At 47.3% G+C, this 17,500-nt stretch overlaps 3 protein-coding genes across 5 annotated transcripts in view; 1 reads left to right on the top strand and 2 right to left on the bottom strand.

The window, feature by feature from the left end:
* The window catches only part of apbb2b (amyloid beta (A4) precursor protein-binding, family B, member 2b), a 42,983-nt gene extending 38,879 nt beyond the window's left edge, over positions 1 to 4,104 (top strand). Inside the window, exons 14-18 of the mRNA XM_076992497.1 lie at positions 159 to 246; positions 403 to 486; positions 599 to 714; positions 977 to 1,156; positions 1,655 to 4,104. Coding sequence (XP_076848612.1) covers positions 159 to 246; positions 403 to 486; positions 599 to 714; positions 977 to 1,156; positions 1,655 to 1,825 — 639 coding nt within the window. The 3' untranslated portion in view covers positions 1,826 to 4,104. The remainder of the gene's footprint in view (positions 1 to 158; positions 247 to 402; positions 487 to 598; positions 715 to 976; positions 1,157 to 1,654) is intronic.
* On the bottom strand, positions 3,303 to 10,874 carry LOC143495191 (uncharacterized). Its single transcript, XM_076992499.1, has 6 exons — positions 10,818 to 10,874; positions 10,501 to 10,669; positions 10,302 to 10,403; positions 8,645 to 8,762; positions 6,818 to 6,920; positions 3,303 to 6,380 (listed from the first exon to the last, which is right to left on the bottom strand). Exons 1-6 carry the CDS (start codon positions 10,872 to 10,874, stop codon positions 5,598 to 5,600), a joined length of 1,332 nt encoding a protein of 443 aa, XP_076848614.1. The 3' UTR covers positions 3,303 to 5,597.
* LOC143495188 (putative methyltransferase NSUN7) lies at positions 10,519 to 14,997 on the bottom strand. Of its 3 annotated transcripts, none has more exons than XM_076992495.1 (6): positions 14,862 to 14,997; positions 14,314 to 14,655; positions 11,836 to 11,894; positions 11,609 to 11,697; positions 11,314 to 11,466; positions 10,519 to 11,031 (listed from the first exon to the last, which is right to left on the bottom strand). In XM_076992495.1, exons 2-6 carry the CDS (start codon positions 14,630 to 14,632, stop codon positions 10,983 to 10,985), a joined length of 669 nt encoding a protein of 222 aa, XP_076848610.1. In that variant the 5' UTR covers positions 14,633 to 14,655; positions 14,862 to 14,997; the 3' UTR covers positions 10,519 to 10,982. The 3 variants fall into 3 exon arrangements, with proteins under 3 accessions (XP_076848610.1, XP_076848609.1, XP_076848611.1); XM_076992494.1 differs by having other exon boundaries at positions 11,609 to 11,745; XM_076992496.1 differs by lacking the exon at positions 10,519 to 11,031 and having other exon boundaries at positions 11,343 to 11,466; positions 11,638 to 11,745.
* Between the last annotated feature and the right edge of the window lie 2,503 nt (positions 14,998 to 17,500).

Below are 17,500 nucleotides of genomic sequence, written 5' to 3' on the forward strand. Positions count from 1 at the left end.
TGTGATGACTGGAATAACTGTGTGTATAGTGTGGTGTATGTGATGACTGGTATAACTGTGTGTATAGTGTGGTTTATGTGGTCACTGGTGTAACTGTGTGTATAGTGTGGTGTATGTGGTCACTGGTGTAACTGTGTGGATGATATGCTGTCTGATAGATCATGGCGGAGCGTAAGAATGCTAAAGCCATGGCAGGAGGATCACTGCAGGACAGGAGCCACACAGGACTTGATGTCCCCCTGCAAGGTAACATGCCAGGAATGTGAGTGAGTGAGTATGTGAGTGAGTGAGTGAGTGAGTGAGTGAGTGAGTGTGAGTATGTGAGTGAGTGAGTGAGTGAGTGAGTGTGTGTGTGTGTGTGTGTGCTCGTGTTCATTAATGGGATTTGGGTGTCCTTTTCAGCAGAGTTCCCCACACCAAAGACTGAACTGGTACAGAAGTTCCAGGTTCTGTATATTGGCATGATGCCGGTAGCCAGACCAATAGGTAGGGTACACATTCTGTGTGCACACACACACACACACACACACACACACACACACACACACACTCACACACACACAAACACACACACTAATCATGTGACCTGTCTTTACAGGTATGGACATTCTCAATGGTGCAGTGGACAGCTTGATGACATCATCATCCCGAGACACCTGGACCCCAGTGATTCTGAATGTAGCCGACGCGACTGTCACTGTCATCAAAGAAAAGGCAAAAACACTACCTCTTGTTAAAGGCCAAGCTAACCAGGGACATTCAATCCCCACTTTGTCCTACTAAAAACTACAAATCCCAGTATCTACAACAGTGTATCAGAATGATGTAACCTGTAGTTGTAGATGTGTTGTAATCACGTTTCACCTTTTAAAATTGTACATGATCTAAGATTTGAGCCCAAGAGCAGGTGACACCCTTGTTCTCGAGCTCCACTTTTGAATGCTGCCACGGCTCACGACATCACTTCCTGTGGCAGGAGGAAGAGGAAGTGCTGGTGGAGTGTCGCGTACGCTTCCTGTCGTTCATGGGCGTGGGCCATGACGTGCACTCCTTCGCCTTCATCATGGACACCGGCAGCCAGCGCTTCGAATGCCACGTCTTCTGGTGTGAGCCCAATGCTGGCAGCGTGTCAGAGGCTGTGCAGGCTGCATGCATGGTCAGTGGCCCACACCCCAATCTCAGCCCTAACCACTATAACTAACCCCTAGCGCTAACCCCTAGCCCTAAGCCTTAAGTTCTAGTCCTAGAGTTAGTCCTTTTAGTTATATACAGGAACACATTAATATTATCTCTGTAACTTACACTACTGTGAGAAGGTCTTAAGCCACCATCGATTTGTTGTTTGTGGTGGTTGATATGACCATATAATAATTTCCTAATCTCTATTAGAATACAACCAAAATACAGGAAATGTAGGAGCAGTATTAGAAAACACAAAGAAACAATTTCTCTAGGCTACAGTGGTGAGTGTTTACTGTGACCTCCCCTTATATTTGAGCACTAGAAGGAACCTGGATCTATAAAACCTGAATGAAATGAAACATGAATGGAAGAGTAACAGAAAATGAAACCATGTTCACACCATATCTATAAAGGACGTCTAGACCAGGGTCAGGTCAGTTCTCTCACTCTCTCCACCTTTCCCATCCTGCAGTTAAGGTACCAGAAGTGTTTGGTGGCCCGGCCGCCCTCACAGAAGGCCTGCTCGTCAGCGCCCCCTTCAGACTCTGTGACACGCCGTGTCTCCACCAGCGTCAAGCGGGGCGTGCTGTCCCTCATCGACACGCTCAAGCAGAAGAGACCGGTCACTGAGCTGCCTCAGTAATCCCGCACATGGACGTGCTCGTGCACGTGCACGCTCACACACACTCGCTTACACACCTGTTCACTCAGCATGCCCGTAGCCTCAGAAGGACGTGTATGAGGAGGACGGACGAGGAAGGACATGACAGAGAGACTGGGACAGTGGGACTGTGTCCATGCCAAGAAAAGAGACACTCTTCACACACACATGTAGACACGCCCACACCCCATATAAACTCTGGGTTGTTGTGGCCCCGCCTCCTGTGCATCACTCATGCATTATCTCATGCTCATCTGCATGGGGTGCCACACCTCTCCACCCTGACACACCACAGGCTCCGCCCACCAACAAAGACTAAAGTCAAGTGCTGGAAAGCTTCCCAGAACTGGTATTTGAGGATTATCAAACTCTGTGTGTGTGTGTGTGTGTGTGTGTGTGTCTGCATCTAAAACACTTAGGATAGATTAAATACAGCCACTTAACCTCACTAGAGCTTCCTCTGCACAATCCTAGCAGGCTGTAGAAGTCGTACCAATAAATGTGTGTGTGTGTGTGTGTGTGTGTGTGTGTGTGTGTGTGTGCGTGTGTGTGTGTGTGCGTGTGTGTGTGCATGTATGTGCAGGCATGTGTGTGTGTGCTGCTCCTTCATCACGCGTCCTGAAACATCTTTACAGGACTCTGACGTCCTGCAGAAAAGCATGTCTGTTTCTTTTTTCCTGTGATGAAGACTTCAAATCATCATCATCGCCAGCATTGGTGTAAGGACAGACAGAAGCAGCGAGGATGAGGACGGTTTGAGGAAGAAAACAGAACACAAGCTAGCGCCACTGCTAATGTGTACATCAAAGCTTTCACCAAAAAGAGGTCTGGAGATTATAGAGCGGCTGTTTTTATCGGGACTGTCCCGACTGTCCCAGTTTGCTGGACTAATCCTTGACGGTCCTGACTCAGAGCTGTAGAACAGAATTTTACATGACACCACACACACACACACACACAAAGACAACCGTGTCAGTAGTGGACACCCTACGGATTTGTCCCGAGTTGGGACGGTCCTGCGGTTTCATCCTTCCTACCATCTCCGTGCTGACGTTGACTTCATGTGTGCTGTGGAGCTGAGGTCAGCTCAGGTTGCCAGAAATTCTGAGACCCCCCCCTCCCCCTCCCTCAATTCACGACCTTGCTAGCGAATGGGACACTCGAACTGAACTTCGCTCTCTAAGGGACAACGGAAACACATACAGAAAGAAGAACAGCGCCCATGCAGCTCAACGACTTCGGTTGCCGCCTGGATGCCATCTTCAGCGTTTTGGAATCACCCAGTAACGTCTGGCAGCAGCTCCTCCCACTTACCTGTGTGCACTCTGGGGTTTGTAGTTCTTCCTTCCATGTCAAATGTAGTCCTAACCTTATCACTCTCCCTCACAGTGGGGTTTGAGCAGTCACCTGTGTGTGTATAGTATCTATATAACATGCGAACACTTATCACATTATAAGCTATCATTTATTTTTCAAATTTGAAATGTTTATTTTGTCACATCTTTTTGTTTTTTTTTTTTGTGTATTATTTTTGCCTTGGCATGTTTTGTGAACACGTTTCGGCCAAACTGTATAAAACTTCATTGTATGTGTTGTAGATAAAACAATGGACAATGACAGATGAAATCGAACAAAAGAAAGATGATTCTATTTTACTGTGTTTTAGGGTCCCTGGCTGAGAGACAGGGTAGGAAGCAGATGTGTCTGATCTATGCATTATTTTAGCTCTGAGGACAAGCTGAGGAAAGTGAACAAACACAAAAATGAGACATATTGCCTTGCATGTCTTGGGACAATTTGAGAAAGAGGAGACGCTGTACTGAATAGAAATGATATTTTTTATTTTATTTATTCTATTTTATATCAGTATATACTGGGTTTCATTGTAATCTATTCGATGCTCAGACATTCTCTTCACCGTTGCTCACGCTAAACGAGTCACACATTTCTGAATAAGTCAAAAAGATAGGAAGAAAGAGGCTTTCAAATCCACACCCATGTACAGTTGCTGTGGTAATCACGTGAAGATCGATGTCCACGCGCTGCTGTGATTACCGTGAAACTTAGGAATGCCTGCTCTAATCAAACGCCAACACTCTCTCCAGAACAACTACGCTCAGTCCTGTTTGAGGTAACAGATTTTGCCAGATGCTGTCCAGAGGAGGAAACACTTAAAAAGAAACGGTTCTCACCTGCTAATAAAAAAAAAACACAAAAACCAAACTGGTATGTCCAGTATTTTTGGAGAACTCCCTCCAAATGCATCTGTCCCTTCCTTTAGTGTGTGTGTGTGTGTGTGTGTGTGTGTGTGTGTGTGTGTGTGTGTGTGTGTGTGTGCTCAGCGCAGATCTAACACAGATTTCTGTGAGATTTCTGTGTCACATATGCACAGAGCATCCTTATTGGTCAACACGACCTCTGTGTTTGGACTGCATTGCACTTTTATTTGACCTGCCCCCTCAATTTTGTCCCCTCTGGACGTGGACAGTGGACATTCACTCTGTCCACTTTGCACCTGAAGCATGTGCAGACCCACAGGACAACCTTCTCTCACATACTTCCACAGTGGCTTTCACCTAATTCAACAGATGTTTGGATGTCTCACAGACATACAAACATATACACACACATTCTTGTGGAAATGTTGGCTTCTTCTGCTCTACAATAATTTGTACACAATATTAAATGTAATCTGTTGTGAGAATAAACAGCATATCACGATACTGGCTGCCAGAACCATCCTTTTAATCGATCTCCATGTGTGATGGCTTGTATCAGCTCTGTGCTGTCAGTGAAGTGTTTACAGCTGGAAATAATTCCTGTGTTGTACTTCTCGGATTAATGTGATTCGTTTGACCCCAGCACTACGCTGGGTCATAACCCGACACGCTTCTTTTCGGAGATTTATTCTGTGTCCTACACCAGGGGGCCTTTTTGCTTTCTACAAGGACTCTCTCCTCAAAGTTCAACATAGCAACCCATGAGAGACCAATAAGAACATGCAAAGATCTCTGGATCGCAGGCTCTCCAGTAGCTGGACTTTGCTTTCAAGGTTAGGAAAAAACATTTTGGATGCTGCTTAGGGGGGGTAAAGGTTTGGCAAAGATGACCTTCATTCAGTCTAGATGATCGTTTCTCCTCAGGTGGTCATTCAGATGCAAGGCACACCTTCACAGCCGTCTAGACGCGTTCACTGCGCTGTGGTCCTGAATTTCCTTAGACACTTTTGCATCGTTTTTCCAAGGTTTAACGACGTTCCAGTCTAATAAAAGAAAACGTCTGCCAACAGTGTGTGTTCCCATCATGTCCCTGAAGAACAGCTGTAGCCATAACCACAGACACACTCTAAAACAGCTCTATGGGTGGGAGAGGAATGCGTTCGGCTTTTAAAACCGCTCTAATGGCCGAAAGACAGTCTGTATTAACTTGTTACATATATTCACACATGCTGTGGCTTGAACCAGCTTGGTCTAAAGAAAACCTCCAACACAAAATCACTTTGACATATCCGAATGCTGATCATAACTGTGCCAAGAGCAGACATCCTTGCAGATGTGTAAAGACTAGAACTTCATTGTAGCTCTTTTGAGTAACAGCACTGCATTACTCTGGTACGGTCATCGGAAATGTCAGTGTGTACCTTCTCAGCTACGTTTTGTAGTAAATCGCTTTCTAGACTTCGCAGACTAAAAAATTACAGTCCTAATGACCTTTCAGGGCTGGATTTCAGAAAGAGACGAGCCGGGGATCAACGTCAGGAACGGCTGCTCACCAGGACGGAATCTCGGCTGTCCGAAGAGCCGCTGGACTCCAATGGTGCGGTGTTCGCGGATTTGTCAGACAGGCGGGGCCGACGGAGGGATGAACCAGAAGAGAGGGGGGAAGACCTGGGCGGAGAGACGGGTGGGAGGGGCTTGTGGGCCTGGGCAAGTTCCGCACTTCCTGTTCCGGGGCTCGGTGCTTCCTGCTCAGCTTTCCTTCCACCAGGCAAGTTCCGGGGCTTTTTCCGTGCTGCATGAGATCGGTGAGCGACCGGGCCCTTCTGTAAGGACACGTGTTTGGCCCACCAGTGACGTAGCGTTTCATGCCCTGGATGTAATCGGGTGTGTCTTGGAGCTCTGGACCGTCTCCTGTGACTTTTCAGCTGTTGGCCCTCCACCTCCGAAGCTCCATTCAGGACAGCAGACACAGAGGAGGAGAGCCTTGCGTCCTCGGGGTCCTGAGGTGGCAGCTTCAGGGCTGGGCTGGGAGACGTGCCATCTGACGCCACCATAGGACCATCAGGTGCTGTGGGGAACTGGGTGGTGTCGACACTGGAGTCGTTCAGGAGTCTGGCAGTGTTGGTGGGAGGCAGGGAGTCTGGAGCATGTCTGTGTCTCTCCCTCTTCCTCTCTCTCTTCCTCTCCCTCTCTCTCTCTACTTGCCCCTCTCTGGGTTTGGTGTGTTCGGTGGACTCGGATGCTGTGAGTCCGCCCAGTAATCCTTTAGCAGCCGCCCGTGCCAGTATGTTCTGTATGGACTCAGGTTCCACTGGATCCTGAGTACACACACACACATACACACACACACACATACACACACATACACACAGATTACAGAAATCACATACACACAAACAGATTACTGACATCACACATACACACACACAGGCTGCATTATAATTAAATCATGATCACACACACACACACACACACACACTCAGGCTGCACTGTGATTAAGTCGTGGTCACAAATGAGCAACAGTCCTCCCTCTTTCCCACACACACACACACACACACACCCTGTCGGGAGCTGCATGGTGGTTATTTATGGTGTGAGCGTGTGCAGATGCTGATCCACGCTGACAGCAGGATGTATTATTCAGAAGGAGGTGCAGCAGCGCCCGAATTTAGGACCCAACAGCAGCGACGCTCGAGTCTGTCGGCCATCTTAGATACACGTTTAGCCTTTCACACACACACACACACACACACACCTCACGCTTCAGCACACAGAGGAAGCAGCCATCAGTGGTGTCTGATTCTTGCAGTTGGAAGAACTTCTCGTCCGTCTTTACCGTCCATCCTGCGGACGTTATTCTGAAAGACAGACGGAGAAAGGCCAGCTGTAGATGGAGATGGCCCAACAGGCAATGCAACGTGTTACACACACCAAAGGAGGCTCCTCCCCCTCTGTCTGCACACAGACCACACTAACCACACTAACCACACAGACCACACTAACCACACTATTAACACAGACCACACTATCCACACAAACCACACTAACCACACACACACTAACCACACAGACCACACTAACCACACAGACCACACTAACCACACTATTAACACAGACCACACTATCCACACAAACCACACTAACCACACACACACACTAACCACACAGACCACACTAACCACACAGACCACACTAACCACACAGAACACACTAAGAACACAGACCACACAGACCACACTATCCACACAGACCACACTAACCACACACACACTAACCACACAGACCACACTAACCACACTATTAACACAGACCACACTATCCACACAAACCACACTAACCACACACACACTAACCACACAGACCACACTAACCACACAGAACACACTAAGAACACAGAACACACTAAGAACACAGACCACACAGACCACACTAACCACACACACACTAACCACACAGACCACACTAACCACACTATTAACACAGACCACACTATCCACACAAACCACACTAACCACACACACACTAACCACACAGACCACACTAACCACACAGAACACACTAAGAACACAGACCACACAGACCACACTATCCACACAGACCACACTAACCACACACACACTAACCACACAGACCACACTAACCACACTATTAACACAGACCACACTATCCACACAAACCACACTAACCACACAGACCACACTATCCACACAGACCACACTAACCACACAGAACACACTAAGAACACAGACCACACAGACCACACTATCCACACAATCCACACAGACCACATTAACTGCACACATCACACACCACACTAACCACACAGACCACACTATCCACACAGACCACACTAACCGCACAGACCACACTAACCGCACAGACCACACTAAACGAACACACTACACACACCACATTAACCACACTATCCACACAGACCACACTAACCACACAAACCAAACAAACCACACACACACACCACACAGGCTACACTATCTACACTTGTCCACACAGACCACACAGACCACACTAACCACACATACCACACTAATCACACAGACCACACTAAGAACACAGACCACACTAACCATACAAACCACACTAACCACATAGACCACACTAATCACACAGACCACACTAATCACACATGGCAGAATCACACACACATATACACACCACCAATGAGGCAAAATGATGATGTAACTGCCCCAACAGAGAGTTTCTCAAACAGTTCCTGATGAGTGCTTCTGTATATTATACAGGACTAGATGGGCTGGGAAGTGTGTGAGAGTGTGTGTGAGAGTCTATGAGAGTGTGTGTCAGAATGTGTGTGAGAGTATGTGTGAGAGTGTGTGTGAGAGTGTGTGTGAGAGTGTGTGTGAGAGTGGTCTCCTGCTCCTGTGCTTTCTTACTGCATTACAGGACCAGCTCTTTCCATTACTGATGTTTTCAGTGTGAAGGGTGAAGTTTGATTCTTCTCAAACTGTGTCTGTAAACACTGACAGACGTTTATGCACATTGTTTGTATATGGGGAGCTAATATACGTACGTTTGTATCATTTATTTGTGTATTGTGTGTGTGTACCTGAAAGGTCGTAGTTTGGGCCTGACAACAGCCTTCTCAAGTGTGCTCTCCACCAGGGTCGCGTTCTCCTCGGCGTACACTGAGCATGTGCAGTACACCACGGCACGCACCTTGGAAACTGTAGTTTATGAGAGAGTATGAATCACGACCAAAGCCACTCGACGGCGGCACACAGGAACGACAGGGCTGCCTGGTCTTATACGAGTGCTACGGGCGAATATTTAATCTCAGATATGAATGATTAAACTCTGAAATTAAAGATTTAAAAAAAGGGGAGGGGGGAGATTCAGTTCAGAAGCAGGAAATACTTCTACAGATGGTGGGGAAGGAAAGACTCCATTACTGTCCGAAAAGCTTAACTACAAGATGTTGTGGTTCCTTTTTTTATTATTCCTGTGGCTCAGGAGATTCACGAGGCATCCGAGACCAGACAAGAGCACTTTTGATGCTCCCCTCATGCACACACACGCGTAGCTCGATGGCTATATCTGATGGAAAAGCACTCTTGCATTACAAAATGAAACTTTTATGGTTCTAGCTAGGGGGTGTTGCGTTTGTGAGCGGGACATAGACCACCCTATACAGAGTGATGGCCAGTGGGGGTTAAACAATACACAATACAGGACGAGTGCTTTGGAGTTCTTAAAGCTTAGAGGTAAAATATATCCCATCACCCACTGTATTTTTGATGGCGTTTCACCTTCCTCTTACTCATAAGAAGAACAAACATGATCCACAGTCAGAAATATAAAGGCGAGGTGGGTTTTGACCTGAGGACCTCATGGTTATAAGGCAAAGCAGTTCCCACAAAGCCACATAACACCACCGTTCAGGGTACTATGCTTGATTCTCAGATTCTCAGACTGAGACCCCGCAATGCCACGATGGAGCTACTAGCTCTTGTGAAGAACCTGGTGATGAGCTGATTGAGGTGTGTGGAACTGAAAGTCCTGGTGCTGAGAAGAACTGAGTACTGAATTCGGCTCTCCTGTCGTGGAACACCACTGCCCTGGAGAGCTTCATGTTTGGCCTGCTGTAACACACCTGGTCCAGCTCACTGGTTCATCAAGACCATCATGAGACAGGACAAGCTGAAGCTGAAGACCCCTAGACGGACGAGCCTTCCAACGACAGTGTCTGCTCTCGCTTTTAGCTCGGAGGTTCTTTCAGCTGAGACATAAACAAGTTATTCTGGCTCGGACATTAAAATAAACTGAGTGCAGGATAAATGGCACAGTATAAACGCATGATGGATCGCTTTAGTGAGCCAAATAACTCCCAGATGACATTTTCAATTGGCCTTTCAAAGGCTTAAGCTGGAGGAATTGCCTACTCTCTTAATTTCCTACTGTCTTGCAATGCTGCTGTTTCAGACCTTGGGAGGCATACCGTGACCGTCGGTGTGCGAAGTTACACATATCATTATTATCGTGCAGGCGCATGGCAGGGGTGTGTGTGTGTGTGTGTGTGTGTGCACGGACGTAATTTGGGGGGGGGACTTTTTCAAAAGCCGGTTGTGGTCCCCCCCAGTTTTTATGGTTAAAACCAAATATTTAAATAGCGACGAATCCATGTCCCCCCACATTTGAAATCAAAATTACATCCATGTGTGTGTGTGTGTGTGTGTGTGTGTGTGTGTGTGTGTGTGTGTCCTTACACGTGAACACGTGGCTGAGGTCTTGTCTCTGTCTGGTGACCAACGACTGCAGTTTGGCGTCAGAGACAAAGCCTTGAGACAGATCACAGAGGAGGTCTCTGTCTGATGGACAAGTGGACACACACACACGTTTCAGACGCAATTCACGCAATTTCAGATGAATTTAAATAAACTGTAAATGAAACAGGTGTTGCCGTACCTCCGTCCTCCTGGAGGATGTGTGCTACGGGGTCACACAGCGCTGACACGCTGCAGCGGGGGAGAAGCAGGACAACTCGGACCTTCTGAAGACGTGAATCCCATTCGTTCAGCTCGCCAAATCTGCCCGGCAACAAGTGCACGTCTTCGGACAGGAGGGAACGCAAACACTACTGGCTGCTGGTCAACTGATTCCCAATCAAGATCACACACCAGATCAAACTGGATCACATTTCAACTGCTACACCCTCCCATCCTCATTGATTGATTGTCAATCAGACTAAGGTAAAGATGAGCAGACACAGAATCCTCTCTCACTTTTGCAGCCAATGGTAGAGAGTGTAGACTGTAGCTCCTCCCCCTCTGTGGGGTCATCAGGGTACCCACAGAGGTAGATATGGGCAGAACAGGCGGAAGCCAGGACAGCTACGTGAGCCACAGTGTGTGCAGAGAAGGACCCCACTATCAGAATATCAGCACCTTTCACCAACAGGGGGCGCACTGCGCACGCAGCCAGTGAGCGAGACTTTTCCTTTAAAGAGCAAACACATGCACACACACACACACACACACTCAGTAGAAACAGGGTGGAGTCCATGTGTGTGTGTGAGTGTGTGTATTTATGTATGTAAGCGTGAAACACCTGTATTATGAGTGTGTGTGTGTGTGTGTGTGTGTGTGTGTGTGTGTGTGTGTGTGTGTGTGTGTGTGTGTGTGTAGGTGTGTGTGAGTGTGTGTGTGTGTGTGTGTGAGTGTGTGTGTGAGTGTGTGTGTGAGTGTGTGTGTGTGTGTGAGTGTGTGTGTGTGTGTGTACCTGATCTTCAGTGTGTTGACCCAGGCACAGATGGGCAACACATGTTTCCTCTGGTGTTTTGCTCTTACACACATCGGCAAGGTGTCATCAATTGATGGCAGATTTTTCTTTATCCTACTGCGAGCAAGTGAGGCCGCAAGCTTCGTTCTAAGCCTGACACACACACACACACACACACACACACACACACACACACACACACACACATACAAGTTACAATGAGTTGAAACACCCAAAACAGCTACAAGTGTAGCTTGGGTGCAGCTTTTATTTAGGCTCATTTAAGTAATTAAACCTGAATAGGCTGCCCTCCACCCGCCTCACTTCCTTTATAGGCACCTCCCCGTCTTCTGCCATTGGTTCTCTGGACTGGAACTTCCTGTCCTGGAAATCGTACAGCATGACCACCACAAGGGCCATGAGGTCATCTGGCTAAACACATACACAACACAAATGGATCTGCGTCACTCCCACGGCACCACGCCCTCAATCGGAGGATGGGCGGGACAAAGGTGAACTCACCATTTGCTGAGAGGCGCCGAAAGCGCTGTCAATCAGCACATCCTCCAATAGCTCTTGGTCTGTGATGAGATGATGCATTGAGTGCTTATGTACTGAAGCATTATGGGAGCTTTAGGAATGTCTGACACAGCCACAATCAGCTACAAACCAAGCAGGACCAGCGTGTGAGGAACTATATGAAAGCTGCAGTCCTGTGTGCTTGTGAATCTGCAAAAAGCCAACTTGATGGCCCCTCCTTCATCCTGAAGATTTGACTGTACTGCATCATAGCTCCATACAGAGCCTTTGTTTGACAGATTCCCCCTAGAGTCAGCTCGGGTGAGTAACATGAAGAGAAAAGAAGATCACACCAGATCAAACCGGATCAAACCAGATCAAGCCGGATCAAACTTCAACTGCTACAGCTACTAGGTTAATCCCATCCTCATTCAACCATGATGGCAACCATGACACAGTCACACATTACGCCCACCTCAGTTGATTTCTACAGTCAGGTCTAAAAGTGAAAGTCAAGAATTATTCTCATTTTAGTATTTATCAGACTAATAGAATATTTTTGTCCATATTTTTCATATTTTAGTCCGTATTTAGGCCATATTTCTCATGTTTTTATTCCAGAAATGCAATTATGACCATATACGTCAATTACACATTCAGATGTGTATTCTCCACTTGCTTTTAATTGTGTTTAGCTCTAACAACTACTTCACAATGTTGACTCAGGTAAAATATGGACCTCCACTGTCATAATGTCTTATTGCTGTGAGATGTTTGAAGGATCAGCAGATGTCAACTTGAAGGCCATTTCCAGAAGCAGGTGGAGGAGGAGTGTCCAGGTGTCCAAGCTCTCCCTGCTTCAGGTCCTGCTGGTGGGCTCAGACTTGGGGACTAAGCTGTTCATCAGCCTGTTGGACCAACCCACTAAAACCAGTTCACCTCAACCATTTAAACCAGTTCACCTCAACCATATACACCAGTTCACCTCGTCCATTTAAAAATCCAGTTTTGCCGGCTCAAAATGCTCTCTTTGCAATTTCAAGAGACCATTTTGTACAATTTTGCAAGGTCTTTTAACTTCTAAAGACGTTCTTGCTGAAACGCTAAAAGAATGACAACTAGCTTGGAACTGTTAGCTTGGTGCTAGAGGTTTAAACTTTGGGCCGGAGTAAAAGGGGCTGGGGTGGTTGTCAAGGTGAAACGGATGGTGCCAAAATGATAGCTTTGGTCCTGTGGGGTTGGGTGGTGGTGAGGGTGGGGTAGGACGGAAAGGAGAGAGATGAGGTGGATGGGTGGATGACACTCGCAAACACGCTGAACCCCTTGTGGGAGTTTCCACAGTGATGGTCCTTTGTTTTTTAATTTAGTGTAATATCTCTCTCTTTCCCCCTCTCTCTCTCTCTCTCTGCCAGTGGTGTTCATTCACACTCAAATTCTAATCCTTGCTGTTCTAAAAACAGGGATCCATAGGGGAAAATAAAAGAAAACACACGTACAGAACACGTACACACACATACAGAACACGTACGCACACGTGCAGAACACGTACACACACGTACAGAACACGTACACAAACGTGCAGAACACGTACGCACACATACAGAACACGTACGCACACGTGCAGAACACGTACGCACACATACAGAACACGTACACACACGTACAGAACACGTACACACACGTGCAGAACACGTACGCACACGTACAGAACACGTACACACACGTACAGAACACGTACACACACGTGCAGAACACGTACACACACGTACAGAACACGTACACACACGTGCAGAACACGTACACACACGTGCAGAACACGTACGCACACATACAGAACACGTACGCACACGTGCAGAACACGTACACACACGTGCAGAACACGTACACACACGTACAGAACACGTACACACACGTACAGAACACGTACGCACACGTGCAGAACACGTACACACACATACAGAACACGTATGCACACGTGCAGAACACGTACGCACACGTGCAGAACACGTACGCACACGTGCAGAACACGTACACACACGTACAGAACACGTACGCACACGTGCAGAACACGTACACACACGTGCAGAACACGTACACACACGTACAGAACACGTACACACACGTACAGAACACGTACACACACGTACAGAACACGTACGCACACGTGCAGAACACGTACACACACATACAGAACACGTATGCACACGTGCAGAACACGTACGCACACGTGCAGAACACGTACGCACACGTGCAGAACACGTACACACACGTACAGAACACGTACACACACGTGCAGAACACGTACGCACACGTGCAGAACACGTACACACACGTGCAGAACACGTACACACACGTGCAGAACACGTACACACACGAACAGAACACATACGCACATGTACAGCACACGTGCAGCACATCTGCTCAATATCTGTGCTGAATGTCCAGGTTATATATAACAAAGGCACTCGGATGGCCACTTACATTTCAGGGCACTGAATGCCAGCTGGTACGCCCTGAGCTCGGGGGTCCTTTTAGGGTTTGCCCCACCCGTGGGAGGGGCGAGGGTGGAGGGGGCGTAGACGATCGCCCCGGACCTCTCCGCCTGTGCCGCCTGGAAGACGTCGGCTGCCCACGCGAACACGCGGTCGGGGAGCCCGGGTCGCCATGAGGCCACGCCCCTCGGGGGGAACAGAGCACATGCTCCGAACGAAGGGCTCCTTTGGGGGGACGTAGTGCACACTCCAGGAGAAGGGCACTCCGGAGGGTACGAATGCTGATCCAGCACCTTGGCTGATGTCATGACCGGGCAACTCCAATGTCGTGCTGGGAGGTTGGTTAGGTCCACACACATTGTTGGTATCAGTACACGGACATATATGACACACGCATACACCCAGAATACTTTAAACTATATTCACACTGTCACATTGTACATGTACACATGTATGTACACTCTAAAATTAAAGTTCTACAATGAGCACATTTATGTTTAAACTTAAAATGAAAGGGTTTTAAAAAGTACAACAGACCTGGTGGATCAGAAGAATGCTGGACAACATCACTGAAGGTAAATTAACTGTGAGAAGGAAACTCTACAGAAGACTCTCTTCTCCACACCTCCATTTTGTGCTCTGTCTCTTTCTCACTTACTCACACACACACACACACACACACACACACACACACACACACACACACACACACACACACACACACACACACACACCCTAAGGTCAGGTGTCAAGCCAACCACAAACACTCTCCTGTCAGCAACTGATGGCATGCGAGTCTCAATAACGTCACTCACTTGTCAGTCACCTAATCTCTCTCTCTCTCTCTCTCTCTCACACACACACACACACACACAGGACACACAGGAGTTTTTAGTGGAAAAACACTCTAACACTCTATAGGCCCAAACATCTAGAAAGGGTCTCAGTATGCCCAGTTTATAAGTAACAGAATAAAATACAATCTGACCAAATGTAGGAATCCTTCAGACAGAAAACACACAAACCCCCACCCTTAGGAAGTACAGTAGACTACATAAAGTAAGGGTTTCTTTTTTGTGCCCCAAAAATATATTGTGGTCAATTTCACAATAAAAGCACAGTTATTGATGACAAAGTACAGTACTGTGTCCCAGCACAAATTCCACTAACTTGTTTTAATTTGTGCGGTGGCCCATACAAACATGTTAAGACACTGGAAGCATATCACACTCCGTTCTGTTCACATCTGGATAAATTGACAACGCCAATGTATCCTCTGTGTGTGTGTGTGTGTGGGGCTGAGTTACTTGACTCCAACTTAGCTTAGTTAAAACACACCGTGGTAACGACGTCGGTAAGCAGAGACTGACCTGTCACCTTTGACCCCTCATCCATGACCTCTTCTGTGTGTTCCGACCCAGTTAGGCATGCAATACCCTTCCTTCAGGGCTGAATGATTCATGCTTGGGGTACGGGGGTCGCTGATCAGAAATCAGTTTTCCATTACCCGCGTCCAAACATGCAGCACTGTCTCAGGTTCCCAAGGCTGGTCTCAGGCCAGTGGCTGAATATCCTTGTGCTCATGTCTAAATCAATGGTGCTTCCCTTTACCTGTTAGGCGTGCCACCAAAATCCAGTTTAATTGGATCAGATTTCACAGGTGATAGGTCTTAAGCCCCACCCTCGCCTTGCCTTCATTGGTCCACGGCATCATCTACCGTGAGGGGATTGGTGCTGAGAGCCGCCAGCAAAGGTAATTTGGTCCTTATGCCACCTTTTCAGCACAAGAGGGGAAAATGGTAGAAGTGGGGATAGATAACCTGTGTGTGTGTGTGTGTGTGTGTGTGTGTGTGTGTGCGTGTGTGTAAATAAATAATGCCCTGTTGGGAACAACACTGGCCTCTTCTTCCCTCATTAACCCACATTTCGATGCGGGCCGTGCTCGTGCTCCGAGCCGCCGTCTGTCATCCAGCTTCTATTCAGACTTCCTTCACACTCATCACCTTTTCCTCCGCCGTCTGTCCCTCGACCTCTGGGTGGAAGTCGGCTCATCCGCCCCCCCCCCACCAGGTGAACAGAGGCCCCGTGATAACACGGCTAGGTTAGGTTCTCTGGAGCTCAATACGCAAGTGGACAGTTAGTTTCAATAAAGTGCGGTTGTTACGTGTGCCCAGTCTCTTCATGTCTGTATTACGCATATTAGCACACCGCATTTAATGCAAATGAATTGTATAATAAACTCCCAACTTTTAGCAATACATTCAATATCCAAAAATGACAATCCCCTGAGAATACCAAAATTACCCCAGACAATTATTCACATAATGAACACACAAAGATGTAAACATAAATTACATCTACAATATTTCTCTGTCTCACTGATGAGAACTAAAACCAGCTGTGGGTCACATCAATGTGTGTCCAATATGCAGATCTATACAAAACTAATTGATGTCATCAGCAAATTCTTATTTTTTCTTCATGTAGTTTTGCTATGGACTAGGTAGCTATGCTATGTTTTGACTTCTACTAATGTGTTAATACATTTTACGGTTTTATAGTCAATTATATTCCTAAGCTACAATTCACCACTTCTCACTCAACTGCTAAAACCTGGTGCGGTTTATAATAAGAGAAAGTCTTTAGCCACAAGGGGGAGACAGAATGCAACATTGAAACACAGCTTTCCTATTAGAGACGATGTTTACAGTCCTGCTTGATGTAGTTGCATTTTACAAACGCAACTGCAGTTTATTTAACAATCAGGCAGTACCGCTGAACCTAACCCGATGTTAGGCGTCTTTAAAATGTGGGCAAAGGCCCAGGGGACGAGTATGTGCCGAGCAAAACCAAAGTGCTGCTTCACTGGAAGGACCCACGGAACGTCTCACGATCCTGAATCTGAACATCAAACGACCCGTCTGGGGGATGTTAGCTCCGGGGCGCTGCGAGGCTTTTACAGGATGTGGGGATAAACCTCTCCATCCCTCCAGAGCGCCGGCGATCTGCACCTCAAAGGCCGCCGAGCTCAGGAAGCTGTTCTAATCCTCCCACCACTCGGCCCAAACGTCTTAAACGGATGGAGTCAGAGCACAGGTCCAGTTACGGACGTCTCTTCGTCCAGGTCGCCTCGTTGAAATCCTGAAACACTTCCTCCCATTCAGCCCTTACCTTAC

The sequence above is a fragment of the Brachyhypopomus gauderio genome, unplaced genomic scaffold (assembly GCF_052324685.1).
Source record: "Brachyhypopomus gauderio isolate BG-103 unplaced genomic scaffold, BGAUD_0.2 sc94, whole genome shotgun sequence".
In the NCBI taxonomy this organism is placed as follows: Eukaryota; Metazoa; Chordata; class Actinopteri; order Gymnotiformes; family Hypopomidae; genus Brachyhypopomus; species Brachyhypopomus gauderio.

Coding starts and splice junctions, on each gene's coding strand:
- LOC143495191 (XM_076992499.1), bottom strand. CDS start 10,874: ATGACCCCACAGAGGGGGAGGAGCTACAGTCTACACTCTCTACCATTG. Junction 10,404..10,500: donor CATCCTCCAGGAGGACGGAG/GTACGGCAACAC, acceptor CTTGTCCATCAG/ACAGAGACCTCCTCTGTGAT. Junction 8,763..10,301: donor CCTCAGCCACGTGTTCACGT/GTAAGGACACAC, acceptor CATAAACTACAG/TTTCCAAGGTGCGTGCCGTG.
- LOC143495188 (XM_076992494.1), bottom strand. CDS start 14,632: ATGACATCAGCCAAGGTGCTGGATCAGCATTCGTACCCTCCGGAGTGC. Junction 11,467..11,608: donor GTGGAGGGCAGCCTATTCAG/GTTTAATTACTT, acceptor TGTGTGTGTCAG/GCTTAGAACGAAGCTTGCGG. Junction 11,032..11,313: donor GTCAACACACTGAAGATCAG/GTACACACACAC, acceptor TGCTCTTTAAAG/GAAAAGTCTCGCTCACTGGC.